General features: G+C 44.5%; 1 protein-coding gene across 1 annotated transcript in view; it reads left to right on the forward strand.

Moving 5' to 3' along the window:
• TIAM1 (TIAM Rac1 associated GEF 1) overlaps nt 1-21,871 on the forward strand; it is a 383,928-nt gene that overhangs the window by 292,237 nt on the left and 69,820 nt on the right. Inside the window, exons 9-12 of the mRNA XM_080799863.1 lie at nt 4,115-4,261; nt 6,746-6,820; nt 9,304-9,474; nt 15,451-15,555. Coding sequence (XP_080655989.1) covers nt 4,115-4,261; nt 6,746-6,820; nt 9,304-9,474; nt 15,451-15,555 — 498 coding nt within the window. The remainder of the gene's footprint in view (nt 1-4,114; nt 4,262-6,745; nt 6,821-9,303; nt 9,475-15,450; nt 15,556-21,871) is intronic.

Consider the following 21,871-nt stretch of genomic DNA (forward strand, 5'->3'; position numbering starts at 1 on the left):
GGGAGCCCGATGTGAGACTCTATCCCAGGACTTTGGGATGGTGACCTGAGCTGAAGGCAGACACTTAACCAACTGAGCCACCCAGGTGTCCCTTTAAAATCACCCAGTGATTTAAAAAAAAAAAAAATATATATATATATATATATTTTTTTTTTTTTCTTAAAGACCTTATTTATTTATTTGACAGAGAGAGACACAGCAAGAGAGGGAACACAAGCAGGGAGAGTGGGAGGGGGAGAAGCAGGCGCCTTGGTGAGTAGGCAGCCCGATGCAGGGCTCGAGCCCAGGACTCTGGGATCATGACCTGAGCCGAAGGCAGACGCTTAACCATCTGAGCCACCCAGGTGCCCCCGAAGGAGGATATTTAATTCCTTATGTGCAGCTTTCTCTTCTTTGGTGTTTCCTCCCCGCTCCCCGCAGCTGCATCTGCAGTGTGGGTCTGGGTGCCCATCTGTTTGGGTGCCCGTGCAAACTTCTCTTTTCCATGAGGGGTTTCGCTTCAGACAGAACCAGTTAGGCAAGGCTGTCAGGTATCTGTTCCTGTTTACTGCTCCCGTTTCTATAGGAGATCCCAGGCAGGGAATTTTACAGTCTAAATTTTTTGGATACTTATTTTTTTCCTCCTCTCCTTGTCATTTGACCCCAGGGAATTTTTTTTCCTTGGGATTGAAACAGGCTTCAATTTAGCTTTTGTCCAGACTTTTTTTTTTTTTTTCTTCTTCTTCTTTTAAGGTGGGGGGGGGGAGCATGGGAGGAGGAAGTGTGAGGGCAGCCAGGCTGGGGGTGGGGTGGGGGACTGTGAGGAGATTTGGGCTACAATTTAAGTCCCATTCACCAGGAGGGCTTCCCATAATGCTCAGTGATTTGCAGTCATTAACTGAAGGGTCCCCACTGTACTCTTTGAAAGAAGGTTATCATTGTTCTTGTTTGCACAGATGAGCAGAATGATAGAGTAATCAGGTTCCGGCCACAAAGGGAGGCATTGTCTGGGCAAAGATCATTGAGAAACTCTTGAGCTCTCGTCTACTAGTTCTTTTGCCAGCTTCCCCCCCAACTCACCCCCAAATCCCTGAGCTTGTTTTGGGTCATTATTGTGTTGGGGGTTGTACTTACTTCAGCAGTTTCTAGGGCCCCCGACAGTTTAGAATAGAGCCCTCAGGGAAGCACCCATTGGTTAAACAGACTAAACCAACTGGTCAACCGGTAACAGAATATTTATGGTTGTAGAAGTTTCTCTTCTGGGGTCGCGTGGGTGGCTCAGTCGGTTAAGTGGCTGCCTTCGGCTCAGATAGTGATCCCAAGGTCCTGGGATCGAGGCTCCCATCAGGCTCCCTGCTCAGCAGAAAGCCTGCTTCTCCCTCTCCCTCTCCCTCTGTCTACTACTATCCCTGCTTGTGCGCTCTCTCTATCAAATAAATAAATAAAATCTTTTTTTTGGGAAGAAGTTTCTCTTCTGGGCTCAGTTCTTCCAGAATTATAAAGTAAAGAGTTACTGTTGGAACCATGTTTTATGCAGGATCTCTGCTTTTGCTTTGTGATGTTGGTTTATTTATTTTCTGCATTCATTCAATAAGTACATGGGAGGCCTGGCATATGTCACTTATTTTTGTGATCAGGTTTCCAGCAGCAGACAACCCAAAGTTCTTTTCCTATTGGAGATTATATTCTTGTGGGGGGAGATGCAGAAGAAAGAAGCAATTAAATAGACATGGTAGATCCAGTATTGATGTGTGCCACAAGGAAGTAACCAAGGTAATAATACAGGTACATATGAATATATAATCAGGGTAACACACCAGCCCTATATTTACATATGGCTGCCTGTATGTGTGTGTGCATGTATCTATAGGTGAATTTATCTGTTTTTTCTTTTTTTTAAGATTTTATTTATTTATTTGACAGCGAGAGAGAGATCACAAGTAGGCAGAGAGGCAGGCAGAGAGAGAGGGCGAAGCAGGCTCCCCGCTGAGCAGAGAGCCCGATGCGGGGCTCGATCCCAGGACCCTGAGACCATAACCTGAGCTGAAGGCAGAGGCTTAACCCACTGAGCCACCCAGGCGCACGTAGGTGAATTTATCTGTTAATAAGGAGGTAGATAAATATGAGGCCAAATGGGCACTTTTTCCCCTCCAGGATTTTTAACTTTAATACCATTTATTTAGTGGTTCTTGGCCTCTTTTGTGATGATAAGCTTAACTGATCATTGAAATAGTCACATGAGCATGGATGTTTGTGAGCACACTATAAGCTTATTCCTTTTACAACTTATGTTTCCCTTTAAGAAGGTGAGGAGAATAGAGAAAATGTTTATCTGTTTAAAGTAGACATGTGCCTTTTGGTTTGTGATTTTTTTTTTCTTTTTTTTTGGTCCCCCTCAGCACCTTGAGCATAATAATCCTAGATTAGAGCTGTTTCTGTAATGTGGTGTTGGATGTGGGATTTTTATCTGCCCGGATCTGGGTTTTCTTCCTTGCCAAGCTGGGAAAACACAAGATCTCATCTTCCTATTTTCACTTGGGACCAAAACCTTCCCCCGATACCCATGCAGAGAAGCTGTTTGCGTTCCCGCTTGTAATGCCTTTGCCAGTCTGCTCATGGAGCTTCTAGGGGACTTAAAAGCCCAAAGAGGTGTGCCTTCTAACCACCGTGCTTGATGGCTGGGGGGCCCCGATGTTACCCAACGGTGTTTCATCCCCTAGACTGCTGCCAGTTGGCAGTCATCACCCTGGGAGTGGCCCGTGTGGGAATCTATGACAAGGAGGTTCCAAGACTCATCTCCAGCAACAAAGAATGGGTGGGGAGGTTTCATTTCAAGTCTGACTTGCTGTATCTCCTGGCACTCCCTTATATGAAAGGAAAGCCTGTGGGTGGCCTAGTGAGACCTCACTTAAGCTCCTGGGACTTCGCTTATAGCCCATAGGATACACTTCAAGCTTGAGCTTGTACTTGGGAAGGACTCTGGAGTCCTCACCGAGATGCGGCGTCTCCTTGAGCCATTGTCCCAGAGGCAGATTTAAACTTGGCGGGGGAGGGGGGCACATGCCCTCGGAAATATTTATCTGGGCTGCTGGCATCTGGCAAATATCTCAACAGAGTTTAGCTTCCCTTTATTTGTTTATTTTTTTAAAACAAAACAGAACTTTTATTCCCCCTTTACCTAAACATAGGACACGTAAGGCCAGTAAGGGGGCTTTGGCACTTCCACGGACCCAGGTCCCATCCATCTGATTGTCCTGCCGTCCTTGGAAAGGGTTCTGTCTGAATGTCCTAGACTAACTAGTTCGCATATGGACCTTCCTTTGTTGAGGAGGGAAGTGAAGGAGAAGGGGAAAGTTGCCTCCTCTTGAGGGTGATTCCTGCAGCTTGGTATAGCCCTTCTGCTTCTCTCTCATCGTCCAGGACTTTGCCACAAGCACACGTCCTGCTACACAGGAACAGAAGTCAACTTTGGGGAGCCGTGGGCTCGGCTACCTGGGGACTTTCTCTAGCTAAGGCAGAGGGAGAAGGATACTGGGGGACCGCTGTCACTTCCCTAAGAAGGGAATGATGGAATTCTGAGAAAATCAGTGGAAGAATGGGTTAAGTTTAGATTTCGCACGTGGAATCACAAGAACCAGCACATCCTGTTTGCACTGTTTTTGCCGACGCTCAGGCACCGTTTTTCCAGAACGTAGAAACAGCTCTGTGGCATTCGGGGAGAATCTTAGTTAGCTTAACTTACTGCTCGAGGTCAATCCTGTGACCAGAAGGGCATCTACTTCTTGGAAACAGAACCTATACATTCTGTTACTGTCTGTTTTCCCGTGATTTCGGACCGTGATGGCGTTTGCCAGCCTTTCAGTTCTATCTTAAATCCACAAAGGGCCCTCAAAGTCCTCATGTATAGGGGTCAGGGTTGAAATGCTTTGGCGGTGGGGTCAGTGTTGGCTTTTTAAAAAAATTTCTATAAATTTGAAGATCTCATGGGCTTTATTAAGTAATTCGTGACTCGGGCAGCGTCCCATCCAGCACGCAGAATGATGCTCCCTGGAGGTGTGGCGTAGTGGGGACCCTGGGAGCAGGGGAGCCCTCTTGACACCTCTCTCTTGTTGATGTCATTCCGCACTGTCCTCAGGTGGCAGCTCGCACTGGTGAAGCTGGAGTGAGACGTCGTACTCAGGCCATGTCCAGATCCGCCAGCAAGAGGAGGAGCAGGTTTTCTTCCCTTTGGGGTCTGGACACTACCTCCAAAAAGAAGCAGGGACGCCCCAGCATCAATCAGGTAGGAAGCAGGGCCAGGTCGCCTCCCCGGCCAGCTCCCGTTGGGCCGTGTGAGGGTGTGTGTGCGCCTTTATTGATCCTGGCTGGTCCTTCACATCGGCTGGTTGATACAAAGATGTTGCTTGCACTAGACTTTTAATAGATAATGTGTACGCCTGACTTTGAACTCTGCTATTAGTCTATCACCAAGCTCCAGTCTCCCCACCTGCCTCCTTTCCGAACGCTGGTTAATTATAGACCTCCTGAAAGTGCACAATTCATCCTGAGTCTTCAGAAAAAAGCAAGGCTTGTTGATGAAGCCGAGCGGGCACCTGAGCACAGAGTTTTTTAGGCTGCCTCTGGCTCGGGATCAAAGGCAGCCTCCGGGGAAACTGGATTGTTTCTTTGCCCTTGACTTTCGGGGTTGACATTAAATGGGCAGCTCCTTTGCCTTTCGCCCAGCTGCTGGGGCTCAAAGGGGATCTTGGTACATGGTGAATGGCACCACCAAGAAGAGTGGTTGGGGGGTCGGGCCTCCGAGAGCCAGATGCTGTCCCTTGTCCCTTATACCCTTCTCGCCCAGACCGCCATCCTACTAGAGTCCACTTCTAGGAACCTTGCCCCATCGTCATTGTCATCCTTCTCCTTTGGTTTTGTGAAACGAGTGGCTCCCGGACCACTCGTTTGGGTTTTAGGGACTGAAGGAACACGGTTGTTGGTCTTTTCAGGCGAAGGAGAGTGTTGGATTCATGGATGATGGTGGCTGGAAAGGGAGGCAGTGAGCATTTTTGGAGGGCATGGTAGGATTGCCTATTCACTCTGTGCCCTCACGCAAAGTGAGAAGCCAGCTGGCCACCTTCATAAAAAGATCCCTCATTATTTGTTCTGATAATCCCAGCCTTCAGTTGGCTTAAGAACTGAAGTTTAAAAGAGACGTCAATCCTGAAAACCGATGTCCTGCGTTCTTCACTGACCACCATGCTCACCGTTTAAATGTGGGTTATCTGTATCCTTGATGGAATTTGCAGGAAACCAGAGGTGCAAATGGTAAGGTAGCCGGGACCCTGTACGGTCTGTTCTGGTCTCTGGGGAAGGCGGGACATCCGAATTTATTACTAGGGAGTTCGCTTCTGTGTAAATCTGAAGAAAAAACAGTTTAGAGGAGAGTCATTCTTTCTTTCTTTCTTTTTTTTTTTTTTAAGATTTTATTTATTTATTTGAGAGAGAAGGAGCAGGGGGAGGGGCAGAGGGAGAGGGAGAGGCAGACTCCCCATTGAGCAGGGAGCCCAAAGTGGGGCTCGACCCCAGGATCCTGGGTCCTGAGATGAAGACAGATGCTTAACCAACTGAGCCACCCAGATGCCGCTGAAAGTCATTATTTCATCCACAAAAAATCACACAAGAGACTTGGTGGCTCTTGCCTAAACTCACCAATGGGGTACTTTCACCGTCAAGACTTCCCCCTCCTTCTGGGAGGTGGTGTGGTGCTGTGTGTGAATCCTGTGAGGGCCGAGGGCTCAGACCACCACTAAAATATATGCCAGGGCTTTGTGGTTGGCAGCTCGGCTTGACCTTCTTTTCTATCAAAAGCCTTGCTTCACCTGCTCCTTCGGTATGGGCGTCCAGTTGTGTTACATTCGCATCGCTGCCGAAGTAGATGACTCACGTTAAGCGAGTCCAAAAGAACGTGTTAACGTATTTCAAAAATCAAAGGGTGATGCAACGTCTTCTAAGCAATTCTTGTTGCTTTCTCTTAAAGAGTTTAAAAAAACTTCTTGCTTAGCCGTAAGCACACCAACAGAAATTTACTTACTAATTCAATACTTTGAAATTGACAAAAATTGTCTGTTTCTGTCGATCTCATTTACGTCAGGAGAAAGGCTTCTTCTTGATCATTTGTATGATCCTGATAGTACCTGATCGGTTTAGAGCAATATGTGTTATTTCTCCTGTCTCCATGTTTAGATTTTGACAACTTAGCAGAATTCATTTAATTTTGAACAACAGACAAATTTCTGTTTTTTTTTTTAAATTAAAAAAAAAAACGACCTTTTCTGTGTTGTAGAAGGTACTATAAAAGTACGTTCTCGGGTTCTACTCCACAGAGTATGAAAAATTAATTATTGATAAACATTTGCTCATGTCTAGGAGGGAATTGCAGAAACCCTTCAGTGTGAACAAACCTAGATCATTGCATTAGCAAATGTATTATCTTTAAATCTAAATGAATTATCCAGATCTAAGAGCTAACTTTCTCTTTTCTCCTTCTTCTTCTCCGTCTTTCTTCAAGTTGTCAAAGATAATGGGAAGTGATCCAGTTAGAGGAACTTACTTTCCATGATCTGCTACCATGGAATTGTGCTCCCTATTTACGGATCTGATAGAGGAGTCGTTGGAACCTCTGTAATGTTTTCTAAGAGCCGTGTCCGTTTTCCATCCCCCTTCCCATGCCTCGTTTGCCCTCCTGCCCAAGGTCTTTTTTAAGATGATTCTTTTGTACATGCAGGTGTTCGGTGAGGGAACGGATGCTGTAAAGAAATCTTTAGAGGGAATATTTGATGACACTGTTCCAGATGGCAAGGTAAAAATAAACACGTTCCTTTTCTAAAAGTACCACAAATGTATCAACATCACACAATTCATTGGTTTTCTGGGATCCTAAAATTAAGTGGACTCTGTTAAACGCCGAAATGATCAGATCTTCAAAGTTATGGAACAGGTCAGTAAAACGTGGAAAAGCCTTTTATGTGTAAAACTTGGTAACAATGAGAACATGCTCCTGCTGCCATAACCTTTTCAATACTTATCATTTGGATGTGTAGTTTCCCATCTAGAATTTAAGACAAAATTTGGGTTCTGGGGAGCTGAGTATTTTATGTCATTGCTGATTCCTTTTATATCCAACTTCCATTCCCAAGAATTGAATTTGTACTGCCCTCCCTCTCTGCCCACACATGCTGTTTTGTTCCCATTAATTTCAAAGAACTGTTCCGATAGTATATTCTTTAAACAAAAAAAAACTGCATTTGCCTCCTGAAAGACAAGTATTCAATTAAAGATTCACAGACTTGTTCCAACCTTGTGCTTGGATTTAAAAGGGGTTGTCAAACTGCTCTGATTGAAAGCCCATAAAGAATATTGATTTATTTTTTTCCTGGGCTACTTTTTTCAGCCTCTAAATAAATGGACATTCCCGAGTTTTAAAGACCCTTGTAGTGATACCAGCAACCTCTTTGTTCGGGGGTTCTGATGTCGACAATGTGACCTTGGAAGGATCCTCTGGTTTTCGGACTCCGAATCGATATGACAGAGAGTTTAGCCCTTGGTTGCCATGCAACCAAGCAGCCGCGGTCAGCAGCCTGGCGTTCTAGGTGGAGCCGAGCCTCTGAAACCAGGGTGCCGGGGGAGGGTTTGGGCCACTGGAGGGGGAGGAGAGGCGAGCGGCCACGGGCAGGCCTTCTCTCACTTTTGTGCTTGCACTGCTCCTGGATTGTGTCATTGTGGGTGCAGCTGTCCTTGGAAATACCCAGCCACAGCCCTCTCTTTGAAAGACTCGCTATCCCTCTGATGAGACCTGGTGTAATTAATTCGCTGTACCTATATGCGATCCAAACGTAGTTTTTGATGTTAATGAAGCCATTTCTGAAGTTAGGTAACTCATCTTGCATACGATTATTAGTTCACTTTTAATGTTGGGATATCCTCTCCAGGCACAGAGATCCTGGAACCCGCAAATGTTTTTCCTCTGGATTTCTGTGTCCCTTTTGTTTTTCCGTTTCTTGGAGATATTTCTTTATTCCGTTTCTTGGCTAGAACGCCTTGATCTCAAAGAGCTGTTTAGGTGCAAAACTTGGACCGATCTGTTACTAAGCGTCATTTTTTTAACATGGTGCATGGGGACAGTAAGGAGATTCCAATTTTAGTTAATGGGATTTAACCAAGTTGATTGCTTTTTTTGCTGATCCTTCCTTGGGGTTTAGTTTATCTGCACATGCAACATCATTCAAAGCCAGAGCTGAAATTGTTTTCTCAAGTGAATTTAGCTCAGTAGCCTTTACAGAAATAGGTCCCCCATTCTGGGATTCGTTCTTTTTGTGAATGGAAGTTGTTACGTTACCACCTGTCAGCCTTTGTTTGGAAATCTGTTTCTTCTTGTAATTTGTTAATACCAGCCTTGTTCTTGGTAACCTGTAGGTATGTATTTACTGATTGGTGGCCTGGTTTTAAACCAGTAATCGAGTCTTATCAGAGCACGTCTTGCCCATCAGTATTCTTTCTCCATTGCTGAAATCTAACATCATTCTTTGTTTGCTTATTTCAAAGAGATCGGACCCCTGTTTCATGGCTGTGGAGGGTTTTAGCTGCCCGGTTTAGGTTAACCCAACTGCTGAATGCACGCAGATCCCATCCTTACAAACTGGGCGCTACTCTCCGGCCCTCCACAGAGTGGTGGGGAGGATGGCGTGGGGCAACAGCCTAAGAAGGCCACAAAGATCATGCCTTGAGGCTCCCTGAACCTCACCTGGGAAATGGAGCCGTTTCCCTCCCAGAACTGTGCTGGAGGTCAGTGCAAGCACAGAGATGATGGTCCCCGTAAATACGAGTACCAGGGCACCATCTTTTCTTTAAGAACGTCCCTGGGGCCTCACTGTTGCCTTTGAGACGTAGAACTCACACGTAGATATATTCCTCCTGCAGGAATTCCCCGCTCTAAATTGAGGCGGGTTGGTGGAAGAAATCCTAGCAAGATCACTGAGCTGAATGGATGAGCCATTTCTTTCTTTCTTCCAAATTTCAGTGCCCACTCACTCACACACTGCCCACCCGGGCATGCTGTGGACCAGGTCTAAGAAACCCTATCTAAGAAATCTTTCCTTCCTCTATTAAAGCTCTTCTCTCAGTAGTTTCTTCCTGGTCTCTGAATATTCCCCTTTCTTCAGCCAGTGCCACCATCTCTACTCTGGGCCATGTTCACAGGAATAATTAATCCCTGTGTACAATCTGGGGATTGAAAAGAGCAAAGCCCGACTACCGTTGCCTGGCTAACTTGATTTCTTACTGTAGAGGGAAAAAGAAATGGTGTTGCCCAGCGTCCATCAGCACAATCCCGACTGCGACATTTGGGTCCATGAATATTTCACTCCGTCCTGGTTCTGTCTGCCAAATAACCAGCCAGCCCTGACCGTCGTCCGGCCTGGGGACACTGCCCGGGACACCCTGGAGCTAATCTGCAAGGTATGAAGTTACTCGGGTCATTTCCTTGAGAAGAGCAGAGGGGCCCGGAGGAATTTCCCACAGCACCCGTGGGAGTTGGGAGGAGTGCCGGAGAGGCAGGCATTCCCAGTATACCTCCATTTCCCCTCGGAGCAGCTTCAGAATCCTTTGTGATTGTATGCATAATAAGCAGAAGCGAATTCTTTGGCTTTGGGAGGAGGGGGATTCTTTTTAAGTAGCTTCTTTCAATATGTGTATTTCATAGAATTGTAACGAGCGTATCACACGTTCATTGCAAAAATCGTAGACAATTTGGGTAAAGAACAAAGTGAGTGAAACCCACCCTTCCAGGATCTGGAAGTTATGCTGTAAACAGTCTGGCGTTTGCCTTCCCTTCTGTTTTCCACACGCACACACACGCGTGTATTTAATGGTATCGTGTTTTGTGTGCTGTGTATAACCTGCTGTTTGACAGCAGCGGACACGCCGTTGCATCTGGGAAGGGAAAAACTGAAAGAAATACGTGTGGCCTCTAGGATGGGAAACTCCCTTTCCTGTAAAACAGAGCATCAGCCTCTTTTTGTGTGAGTATGTGACAGATGCCTGAGCTCATACTCTCTGCTTTCACTTGAAGCTGAGAAACTTCCTAATCTTTTTCAAGGTCAACATGGTGTTATTTTTTTTCACCCCCGACGGGCAGCCAGTTGGAAGTCCCTTGAGTGAGGGAAGCAAAGAGGAAAGCAAAGCGCTTTCCTCATGGGCCCGTTTTTACTTTCACACAATTGATAGCACTAATAGTCCTATTTAGTCCTATCGAGTCTGAGAAAGAACTGATGCCCCCCACCCATTATACAGATGGAGAAGGTGAGGCCCAGAGAGCCATAGCTCCTGGCCCTGGGCTCACATCACAGTCAGTTGCAAAGGAGGGATTGAACCCACATCCACCTGGATGCTCTGAGCCTCGGCGTACCCCTCCAGCACCAGATCGCTCATCAGGAAGGGTGGTATGTAAGGGTCAGAAGAATCTAGAATCTATTCTTGAGAAGTGTGATGGTTTTCCCTAGGGCTATGAAAGGGCAAGTAGACACCTTTCTGGCATAATTTTGCCCTGGAAGAAACTGGATGGGGACAGTGACATTTTGAGGACCTCCTCACTCAACACAATGGTTTATAAACACTGCCCAACTTTCTGTCCCATAGCAAGCACCTCAGTGCTGTGTGTAACTCTGCAATCAGCAATTTTTGAATTTGTTAAAGAAAACAAATCACTAGGGCCTTTGTAAAGAAAAAAAAAATGGCTCTTTCTATGAGTGGGAGAAATGAAACAGTCTGGCTCAAATAAGCCTTATGTGCAGGAAATGTAGAAGGACCATTTGTTTCGGGACAAAGTTAAAACCAGCCCCCATATAGGTGTTAAAAATAAATGATACTGTTACATGCTTTGAATCCTTCATGTACATGAATTCCAGCTTTTTGAAGATAATGGTATTTTTGTTCACATTTTTCATTTTAATTACTTAACAAAATTGGCCTATTGAGGATTTCTGCATTCTTTTATTTATAGATTAGCACGATTCTTTAGAGACCCATTAATATTCTGCAGAGCTGTGGGAGTTATTCTCAGAACTGCAGCTGAAGGTGTCAAAAGTAGGACTCTTGTGCTTTCTTTTTTTTTTTTCATAAGCCAAACTTACTTGGCATTGCTTTAGGGCCTCCTGTATCCATCAGCCTCAGACACAATTAGGGATGGGAGGGTAGGTCAGTTTTCCAGTGACCATCGATGGGTGGAAAATTGAACAGTGAGTGGGGAAAATAGTGATGGGCCCAATTTGAGATACTTTTCAAGCAGTTGCCTTGATAGAAACCCAAGGAATGAGGAATAGTATTGTCACGGCAACTAGAGACCATCTCTACAAAGATAGTTGGACCTGTCCCCCATGAAGTGTTTATTTCTATCGCTGGAAAGGCTTTTCATGGCATCATGAGGACAGAAGGTCATCCTGCCCAATTTTCCTTGGATCCTCAGCTCTTTTTCCCCCAAAGTAGAAATAAAGACAAAAAACAATATGGCGTGGGACAAGCTTAAGTGTCACGAGTTTAAAAATGGAAAACTTCTGTGTGCACTTTAAGAAATTGATGGTCTCTGGAAAAACACCCATGGAGGATAAATTATATAGTGTGCTGAGAGCCAGGTGCCTTCTAAAGCTGGCTGCTTCTCTGGAAAACACTTTATTGTCATTAGTGGAGCCGGTTTTATTCTTAAGAGGAAAGGAGATAATGGGGAAACAGTGCTACATGTTATTAATGATCTAATTAATGGTGAGTGTTTTTTTTCTCTTGGAGGAGGGACTGAAAAAGAAGGGTGATTGTCAGAATGTCTGTCTTTTATTTCTTTATTGTCATTCTCAACGTGGGTGATGGATGCTTTTTCTGATATTTAATAATCAATCTCTTTCTTCTGTCTCTTGCATTCAGCTCATTCTCTTTCCTATTCTATCTGATCCACATCATTTCCCATCAGTCTGTCATCTGCCATCTGAGAACCAGTCAAGTTCTGGTATAGTAAATGTTTCAAGATCTACATTTCATGTACCGTTCATGTTATGGATGTTACGAGAAAGATTGTTGCTAAATATAGCAGGTAACCACGTTGGCATCTGGGTTTTCAATATATTCTGATCATTGCAATTACCAAAATAATTGCAAAAAAAATTCATTCATCCGTAGTCACTGATATAATTCACGTGTGGCCCTGGGATGAGTTTTGTTTCATGCCGTCCCTATGTTGGCTTATGCCTTTGATTATTCTAATAACCATTGGCTTTAAAAAAAAAAAAAAAAAAGGTCACCTTGAAGAGGAGGATAAATATCTCTGGAAATTCCATGGTAGTTGTGTGCACGCGTGCGTGCGCTCACGCGCGTGTGTGTGTGCATGTGTTTGCATGGATTTCTATTTGTGGTAACTGCATGCTTTTATGTTTCCCTGAGAAGTTGGACCAAAATGGAAGAGTAAACACGTATGGATTGAAAGATCACATTATTATCAATTGGCTCAGACTATTTATTGAAAAAAGCTGCATTGTGTTTTACTACTTCATCCTTTGAAGTAGATGCAAATTAAAAAAAATATATGCCAACCCAGCTAATACTTGCTCTATGGTAATATTCATCTTCGAGTATGACGTGTGGCTACATGGCCTCAAAATGAATCAGATGGTCTCCAAGTAATTCAAGTAAATGCACATTGGAAAACTGATTGGTACCACTTAAGTTTTTCCCTCACTGATTTTTCTCTTGAGTTAGAAAGCTTTCTCTTGAATGTTTTACAAGTCTACAGCAGGCCAAATATTTAGAATTGCCATGTTAAAATATGTATTGATGTTTGGAATTCTTTTTTGCACAAAGATGTATTGTGAACATGGTAGTTTGCTCGACCTGCCTTGGTATTGACTAGCAGATACTCAGGGAGCATAAAATTCTTCTTGAAAGTTCTGATGACCTGATTTAATTCATTAGGATGAGGAAGTTCATTGGTTAATTCATTAGGATGAGTATTAAAAATTTTGTTTGTTGCGTATGCCATTTTTGTTTTTCAAAATCATCAGGACATTATTGTACGTAGCTTCATGAAGTTTGGAAGAGGCGGTGGGGGAGGGGAGGGTGGCAAGAATCGTCCTCATTATCACTGTTGTCTTTGCTGTGCTCCTTGAAGTGAGGTACCTTGACAGCTGTCATTTGTCATTCTCTGTACATCTGTGTAAGTGTTTCAGCATAGGAGCACTTAAGGTGTGCTGAGAATCTCCAGTCTTCATCAGGACCATCTTAAGATGTTTGGTGCCTGACAGTAGGGCATCTGTCTCTCACACTGAGGGTTCAGGAACCAGAAGCTTCTTAGGTGAGGTTGCCTTTGGGGTCCGACTTCCAGAAGACTGTCTGACTAAGTCACAGCCTCATTGGGAGTATCCGCAAAGTGTTTATTAATGATGACAGTAGGGTTGCCAAGTAGAGTTGTTCCTTACCAAGACCCGATGGAATTTCATTTCTGTTTCCTTCCCACCTCAGTCAGAAACAGATGGTGAACACAAATTTTTTTCTTCTACTTAAAGATTTCAGTGAGGACCTGGGTAGGTGGGAAGCAGTTGCAGCTTCTGTCTCTGGAGGGAAACTTTTCTGATCCTTTTACCCTAAATATTATTATTTCATGGATGTTTGTCTCAGCAGCTCTCCCACAAGCAATAGATCACACACTTGTAAACTTGCCCGTTCTACACTTCTCTGGATTACCCATACACTCGTGTTGTCTTAGACACTGACCATCTGGGTCAGTGAGACACTGAGCATTTGACCAGTGGTGCCTGTGATCACACGGTGGGCTTCAGACCCTCACTTGACTTGGGAGAGGATACACGTTGGGGGTTCCAAAGAGTCACTGATAGAAAACTTCCTAATCATCGTGCTAGATGTTCAGAACACACTCATTTGCACTCTCTGGAAATGTGCAGGATGGAAATTGCAGTCTCTGGAAATGTGCATAATGCAGGATGCCTGTCTTGCATGTATGTTTATTCAAAAAGCAAAGCCACCACCCCACCACCTTCCATTTTCTACACACCCTTTCTCCACAGTCATACACACGCCTGAAGGCTTCATTTCTATTTCTGCAGTGCCTCACACAGGGTCGGGGACACTTACGAGTTTATTAGATGTGATCAAATGACTATTATTGGCATAATTGTTGGCATGATCTTCGTTTGGCCTTGAAAATGTTTTTGGGGGGTGGGCAGGGTAAGCAGGAGGAGGCTGAAAGCAGTGAAAAATCCATTTCACTTATCTTTAAATAATTCTCACCATTGGAGCTTTTGGTGGGAAGAGATTTTATATTTATGAAAAATGTCAGACTTATATAAGAGTAGAGAATCATGTCATAAACATCCTGCGTGTCATACTGTCACCAAGGTCCTATGATGACCGCAATTACGTTTCGTCTGTTCACCAACTCCCTTCCACCCGCTGCTCTGAATTGTTTTGGAGGCAAATTGCAGACATCGTATCTTTATCTCCTAGTACTTGAGGATGAATCTCTAAAAGATAAGAATGCTTTAGAAAAAATGACTCGACTCACACATTTTCTAACAATCATTTTTAGTCTGCCATGTAACTTTCGAAGAGCATTTTCTTACGTTTTTCTCTGCATCTTCGTGATTGTAGACGGAGGGTTAGTCATAAGACCACATGCTTTCCCCCACCTGCAACGTTAAATTGAGGATGACTTTCTAGAGGGGAAAAATCAGTTGACCCGTTCTGGACCAAAGGAGAAGGCCTGGATGTTTCGATCCTTAACTATTTTAGAATTGTTTTCTTTGGGCAAGTCACTCAATGTGTTTCCAAAGCTGGACCTGTGCCCGTCTGCACTGCCCCCGGAGGGAGTCTCACTCGGGGTGTATATAAATAAGACTGAAATCCAAATGCCTTGTCTTCACACTGACTCGCCTGCAAATGAACTGTTAACAACTGTCCCAGTGTCCCCATGTGGTTAGAAAAACAACTTTGCTGGGCACAGCTTTTCTCTACCACTGGGAGTACTTCCTTGCCTTTCTGTTACTTTGCTTCTTTAATCACCTTTGTGTGTTTGGAATTATGTGGAAGGGCTTCTTTGATCTGGTGGGTTTTGTTGCAAAACCGGTGTTAAAGGGTATGACTCAGATCAGCAGCAGTGAAGAAGCGACTCAGTTATTTCCATGGAATCATAAAGTCATAGCTACCCATGGGATATTATTCATCTGTTGAATGAAAATGGTTTTAAGGTTTGAGTTTTCAGCGTAAACCTTCTGAGAGGTATAGAAACGTTACCCCCCTCTGCAGTGAGAAATCTCTGGAGTCTAGAAATCTCTAGAACGCTCTAGAATTCTCAGGATGGTAATATGTCAGTGGGCGCTAATTACTCCTCTTTACTATTGAACAGACATTGTCTTTTCTTTTTCCTTTCTCTTGTCCCAGACACATCAGCTGGATCATTCTGCTCATTACCTGCGTCTGAAATTCCTAATAGAAAACAAAATGCAACACTACGTTCCAAAGCCCGAGGAGGACATTTATGAGCTGGTAATGTTTATGACTGTTGTTCAAGTACATTCTGTGGGAGATTATTTTTAAATTATGTGTGTGCTCGTGCTAATTGTGGTTGGTGAAGAGGAACAAATTCTAAAATAAATGAGCCTCCCTCAGCGCTCTAAACTTTGCGAAGGTGGCCTTACTTCTCACAATGTGTCTGCCGAGTAGAAATGCCACCTTTGTGCGATCGTGAAAGATTGAAATCCAGAGCTGCCCCTCAGAACTTCCCTGTTGACTGTTTCTTACCTGCGTATGGGAACCGATGGGTCGAGTCCCGCGGGATGAAAAAGCCGCCCTGGGGTTGTATGTCCCCGTCTTTTGTAACTGTCCTTACAGCAGTTCCTGGGGACATTTACCTATGTTCGAGCCTCATCACGGGACGTGGGTTCTAAACTCGAGCTGGGTTTTATATTGGCCCTACTGCTTACTCATTTTGTGGTATCGACAAAGAAAGGGGTGCTGACAGAGTTGACCCTTGAACAGTGCAGGCATCCCGGGCATTAACTGCCTGCATGGCCAAAAATTCGAGCGTAATTTTTGATTCCCCCAAAACTGAAGTGCGCATAGCGTGCTTTGACTGGAGATGTCACCCGTAGCATTAACAGTCAATGAACGCGTAGTTTGTATGTTGCATCCATTATGTCCTGTATTGTTGCAATAAAGTAAGCTGGAGAAAAGCACACGTTATTAAGAAAGTCACAGGAAGAGGGGGCACCTGGGTGGCTCAGTTGATAAAGCAGCTGATTTCGGCTCAGGTCATGATCTCTGGGTCCTGGGATTGAGCCCTGCATCGAGGCCCCTCACTTATCACCAAGTCTGTTTGTCCCTCTCCCTCTGCAGCTCCCCCTGCTCATGCTCTCTCTCTCTGTCTCTGTCTCTCTCAAATAAATAAATAAAATCTTGAAAAAAAAGTCGTAAGGAAGAGAAAATACATTTACAGCCCTCTTAAAAAAAAAAAAACTATTTAAAAATGGACCCATGCAGTTCAAACCCTTGTTGTTCAGGGGTCATCTGTGCTTAATTTCGAGAATTTTGCCAAGATTAGACATCATGATGCACGTAGTAGATACTCAGTCAAAGGGTGGTCCCAGCAGCAAGACGGCGACAAGTTCCTTTTTTGTTAGGCGAGTGATACATTTTTCAGTTCCAGGAAGAGACGTTTGAGGAGCAAGGCGCCTCTCTCTTGGAATTCGTTCTTCCTTCTCTGCACTTAGTCATTCCTCTGGGGGCCACCGCGCTTCTGGCCACGGAAACACGAATGATAACAGCATGACTTCAGACGCGCTTGTACCACAGAAAGCAGAACTGGAGACTTAAACCCCAGTAGTCTCGCTCTCTGAAAAGGAGAAGCATGATTTAAAATTTAGTGGGGAATTTTGTTTCCAATCCACTGTTTTTCTGATGTTCACTTCGTATACGCTAGAGCTCCGCGAGCGAGAAGCACGCAGTTCGAGGAGTTTGAACCGATGTATGCCGCCCTGCTTCCAGTTCTAGGGTCCTAAGTTAGAACGTTGCCATCATCCTGAAATGTTCCCTCGTGCCCCTTGAAGTGTTGCTAATGAAATCCGAGAGGGAGTGGGTCCGCTGCGCTTTTCTGAGCCATGCAGTCAACAGAAGATGGTCAAGACCGGTCTATTTCCAACCATCGCCTAAATAATTGACTGTTAACAGAAGAGGGAACTTTTAACGGAGAGTAGCTGATTTGTTTTCCCCCCTCTGGCATACGGAAGAGCCCCAGCTTTGTTCTCTCTTGAGCAGAGGAAAGAAAACCCTGTTCCTTACGTAAAAAAAGGAAAGCGCGTTGGCAGTTAAGACTGGAATCGCCGCCAGATCACCCATGTGTTTGCATCTTGGTGGTCGTGACTTTCCCGTATCGCACCTGACCCACTTCCGTGTCCCTCGTCTCCCACACATAGCAAGTGCTTGAGACACGTCTTTTGAAATGATAGAGACTCAATTACTGTTTTTGAGTCTTGGCCGTTGTGTAGTTCATCCAATGCAGGAGACGGAGGTGTGCCAAGGTTAGTCTGTTTCTATCTACGGTGGCTGGACAGATGTTCTAATTATAATTTTTTAAAAGAACCTAAAATGCGAACAGAGCGTGGAATTCTCTCTTGCTCATTGCGAAAGGTCTCCAGCTCGGAGATCCCTGAGGAAGCAAACGCCATAGACTCATTAATTTTATTGTTCAGACTGCAAGTGAGTATTGCTTACTCACATCTCTGTTTTTACCAGATTCTGAACTTTTTTGTTCTTCTTTTTTTTTTTTTAAGATTTTATTTATTTGAGAGAGAGAGGCAGAGAAAGAGAGCATGGTTGGGGGAGGGGCAGAACGAGAGGGAGAAGCAGACTCCCCAGCCGGGCAGGGAGCCTAAGACCAGGTGGGGCTCGATCCCAGGACCCTGGGATCATGACCTGAGCCCAAGGCAGATGCTTCACTGACTGAGCCGCCCAGGGGCCCAGGAGTTTTTGGTTCATAATATAGCTTGGGCAACTTGGTAAAGCCTGCATGAAATAAAATACGTCAGCTTGCCAGTGGCCTAATTATGTTGAAATAATTATCAAAAACAGTCTTAAAATTATAGATAATATATGTGCTTATTTATTGGCTCATTAAATAATAAGAGCTAGCGGTAAGTCTGATAGCTCCCGCTGTTTTGAAGTCGTGATGAGCATGAATAACACTTTGAGGTAGTAGTGGCCGCTAGAATGTGACTGGGAAATAACTAATTTTTTTCTTGTGACAGGTCACAGCAGCTGCTAATACTCCTGTATTTGTTGCCTACATTTATTTCTGATTGGAGATTTCAGTTTCTTCAAATGCTAGGTTTCGGTTACTGGTTAATGAATATAAAGATGTCATTTTTTTTTTTTTTTCCACCATGTAAGTTTACACCCCCCTCCTTGAATTCTGCCCAGGAGTTCCTGGTTTCTAGTCCCTGGTACAGGCCATTAACTGGTTCTGATGTCCTTCTGAGGCAAGGGGTGTTTGAACCCACAGTGTGCCTGGAGGCTCTTTGAGAGTTTGCAGATTTCAACGTGTTGACCCTTACTGACCAAGCATCAGACCACTCATGGTTAATTGGTTCCCAGTGCCCACCTCCATTTTTATTTATTTATTTATTTATTTTAATTTTTAAAAAGATTTTAAATCACAAGCAGGTAGAGAGGCAGGCAGAGAGAGGGGGGGAAGCAGGCTCCCCGCGGAGCAGAGAGCCCAATGCGGGGCTCGATCCCAGGACCCTGAGATCATGACCTGCGTCCAAGGCAGAGGCTTAACCCACTGAGCCACCCAGGCACCCTTATTTTTATTTTTAAAGATTTTATTTATTTGTGAGGGAGAGCGAGCGCACTCACAAGCAGGGGGAGTGGCAGGCAAAGGGAAAGGGGTGAGCAGGCTCCCTGCTGATCAAAGAGCCCATTGGGGGACTCGATCTCAGGACCCTGGGATCATGGCCTGAGCTGAAGGCAGAGGCTTAACCCACAAAGCCACCCAGGCGCCCCTCCTCCATTTTATTTTTTACAGACCAGGGAAGCTCACGGATGTACAAAGTGGTTTCCTCAAAAATAACTCATTTATAGATGACTGTCCCATTATATCATCTGTAAACGATTATCTGACATTGTTTTCTTTTGTAGGAAAGCCGGTAGTTATTAGGAAAAGTGTGTACTGGATTTTAAAGACTTAAGGGGTCTGGCGTGTACACTCGGTGGTTTCGGGGATCCTCATGCTTGTGAACGGCCGCGATGTGTCAGTCACCTGCTTGCCTGCTTGGCTATTGACGTTCTAATATAAGTGCTGTCTCCTTGGCTACTTTTTCATATTTGGTTGTTGGGCCCAGTGGATGGGATGATAATGAACGAGAAGCAGTGGCTTTGCAAAACCCATTTTAAATGTGTTTTTCTTGAAGTGACGGGGGAGTAAAGAGTTTGCCGAAACACTGATTAATTGATTTCCTAACCAGTACATATTTATTTAGCACTTCTGTGTGCCTACCACGAACACGACTACAGCTGTTCCAGGCACTGGGAGACGTAATAAAAAATCCTTCCTCCTAGGGGCGTCTGACTGGCGCAGCCCACAAAGCATATGATTCTTAATCTTGGGGTCATGAGTTCAAGTCCCACAGTGGCCAGAGAGCCGACTTAAAAAAAAAAAAAAAAGAGATGGAAAGAAGTTTCCATTCTTCATGGAACTTATATTCAAGTTTGTGAAGACAGATATAAAAATATATAATTTTTTTTGCATAAAAACATGTAAATGCACACTGTCAGAGGATGTCAAGAGCTTGGAGGGAAAAAGTTAGGTCGAGGGGACAGAAGGATGGGCATCCGGAGGCCGAGGGTGCTGCTCCTTCAGCTGTGTTTGGGGTGATGTGTGAAGAGGAAGTGAAGTGAGACAATGAGTCGTGGAGGTATTTTGGAGGGACGTGTTCTAGGCTGAGGGAACAGAGCGGGGGTGAGGCCCTGTCAGGGGGCGGGTGGCAGGAGTGGTGGGAGTGAAGGTGGTTTGCTTGTTGTGTGAGGAGGGCAGTGGGCAGGGTAGGTGACGGGGCTGGGGAGGGAGGCTTGAGGATGTAGGAGAGGAGGGAGTCAGGAAGCAGGGTGGGCCCTCTGGGGCCTGCGGGAGAGTGGAAGCCCCAGGAGAGGAAGGACATTAGTGGACTTCTGTTTCAGCAGGCTCACTGTGGCTGATGGTGGCCAGTGGACCACAGGGCATAAGAGAAAGAGCTGAGAGCAGTCACGGGGCTAGTGGGCATCGGTAGCGGCGGCGGTGGGTGATGCTGGCTTGGACCAGGGCTCCCAGAGGAGATGTGGTAACAGATGATTATGACTTCACCATAACTCAAATACTTGGTAATCAAGTTTTTTCTAAAATCCGATGACCTTTTTAATCTGGTGTTTGAAAAGCGGGAAAGCATGAGACGCCATTGATTTAATCAAATAAAGCTCTGTGATGTTTCGCCGTTGAAGCTCTTTGTATAAAAGGACACAATTTTAGCATTTCTAGTTTCATGTATTGATTGTGCTTACACTGAAAATATATCTTTTTATTTTTATTTTTTTTAAGATTTTATTTATTTATTTGACAGAGAGAGAGAGATCACAAGTAGGCAGAGAAGCAGGCAGAGAGGAAGAAGCAGGCTCCCTGCTGAGCAGAGAGCCAGATGTGGGGCTCGATCCCAGGACCCTGAGATCATGACCTGAGCCGAAGGCAGAGGCTTCAACCACTGAGCCACCCAAGCGCCCCTTAAAATATATTTTCAAGTGCAGACCCTTCTTTAGATTTTGATATGTTTTATTAGTGCTTTTTACTAAACACGATGTTAGTCTAACTACCCCCAGAAAGGACTGTGGCCAAGGGGCTTACCTAGATAACACTAAGTTATTGGCTGGTGCTGGTCAAAGACACAATGGCTTTCACACCAAATCCAAAGAAAAGTAGGAGGCAATAATAGGAAAGAGTAGAAAGATTATTCACAAAGCTATGGTCCCACCGGGTCTGTGGAAACCACTTGGAACTTTACGGAGATGATTGGAACAGTGGCATACTGCCACCTAGGGTAAGAGTTTGGCTCTCAAGGAAATTTTTTACAAGCGTGGTGTGAAGAGCCCTGGGTGTTACAGGCAACTGATGAATTATTGAACACGACATCTGAAACTAACGATGTGTACTGTATGTTGGCTAATGGGGTTTAAATTTTAAAAAGGAAAAAAAAAAGTAAGAACTAAAGCTCAAAGTAAGTCGAAGGGAACACAGTTCATGGCATTTTATTGAACCTTCCGTGGTGTTCTCAAATAATGGCATAAAACGTTAGTATATTTGGTAGTTTTGACTTTGGTGACCGTATCTTCTGAACTAAAGATTGGTTTTATAACTGATTTCTTCTGATTCGTAGAGGGTATTTGTATGAACATTTTTCTGAAGTATAAAAAGAAAAAAAAAGCACATGAAATGACACCCCTAACACATGGCATTTGTCGAAAGTTGCATGATGTGAGCGTGTTCTAGGGGACCCGGGCTGTGTGGTCGGTGGTCCCTTTATTTCAGGCTCCCTGAGCCCCAAGCATCAGATGCATCTCTCCCACCTGTCAGCTGCCCTAAGAGAAGAGAAGGAAACTGCCATTCCTTTCTACTTGCTTGAATTACATTATTTCTGGAGGAATCACCATGTGGTCAGAGATGGGAGCAGGTTTAGATAACCACCAAGACGACTTTCATGCTAAGAGACATCCTTCTCTTATTGACCTTGGCACAAACAGATTTTCAGTTCAAAACGAAATGATAGTTTTTAAGTTCCATATG

The sequence above is a fragment of the Martes martes genome (assembly GCF_963455335.1).
Source record: "Martes martes genome assembly, chromosome: 1".
NCBI classification, from domain to species: Eukaryota; Metazoa; Chordata; class Mammalia; order Carnivora; family Mustelidae; genus Martes; species Martes martes.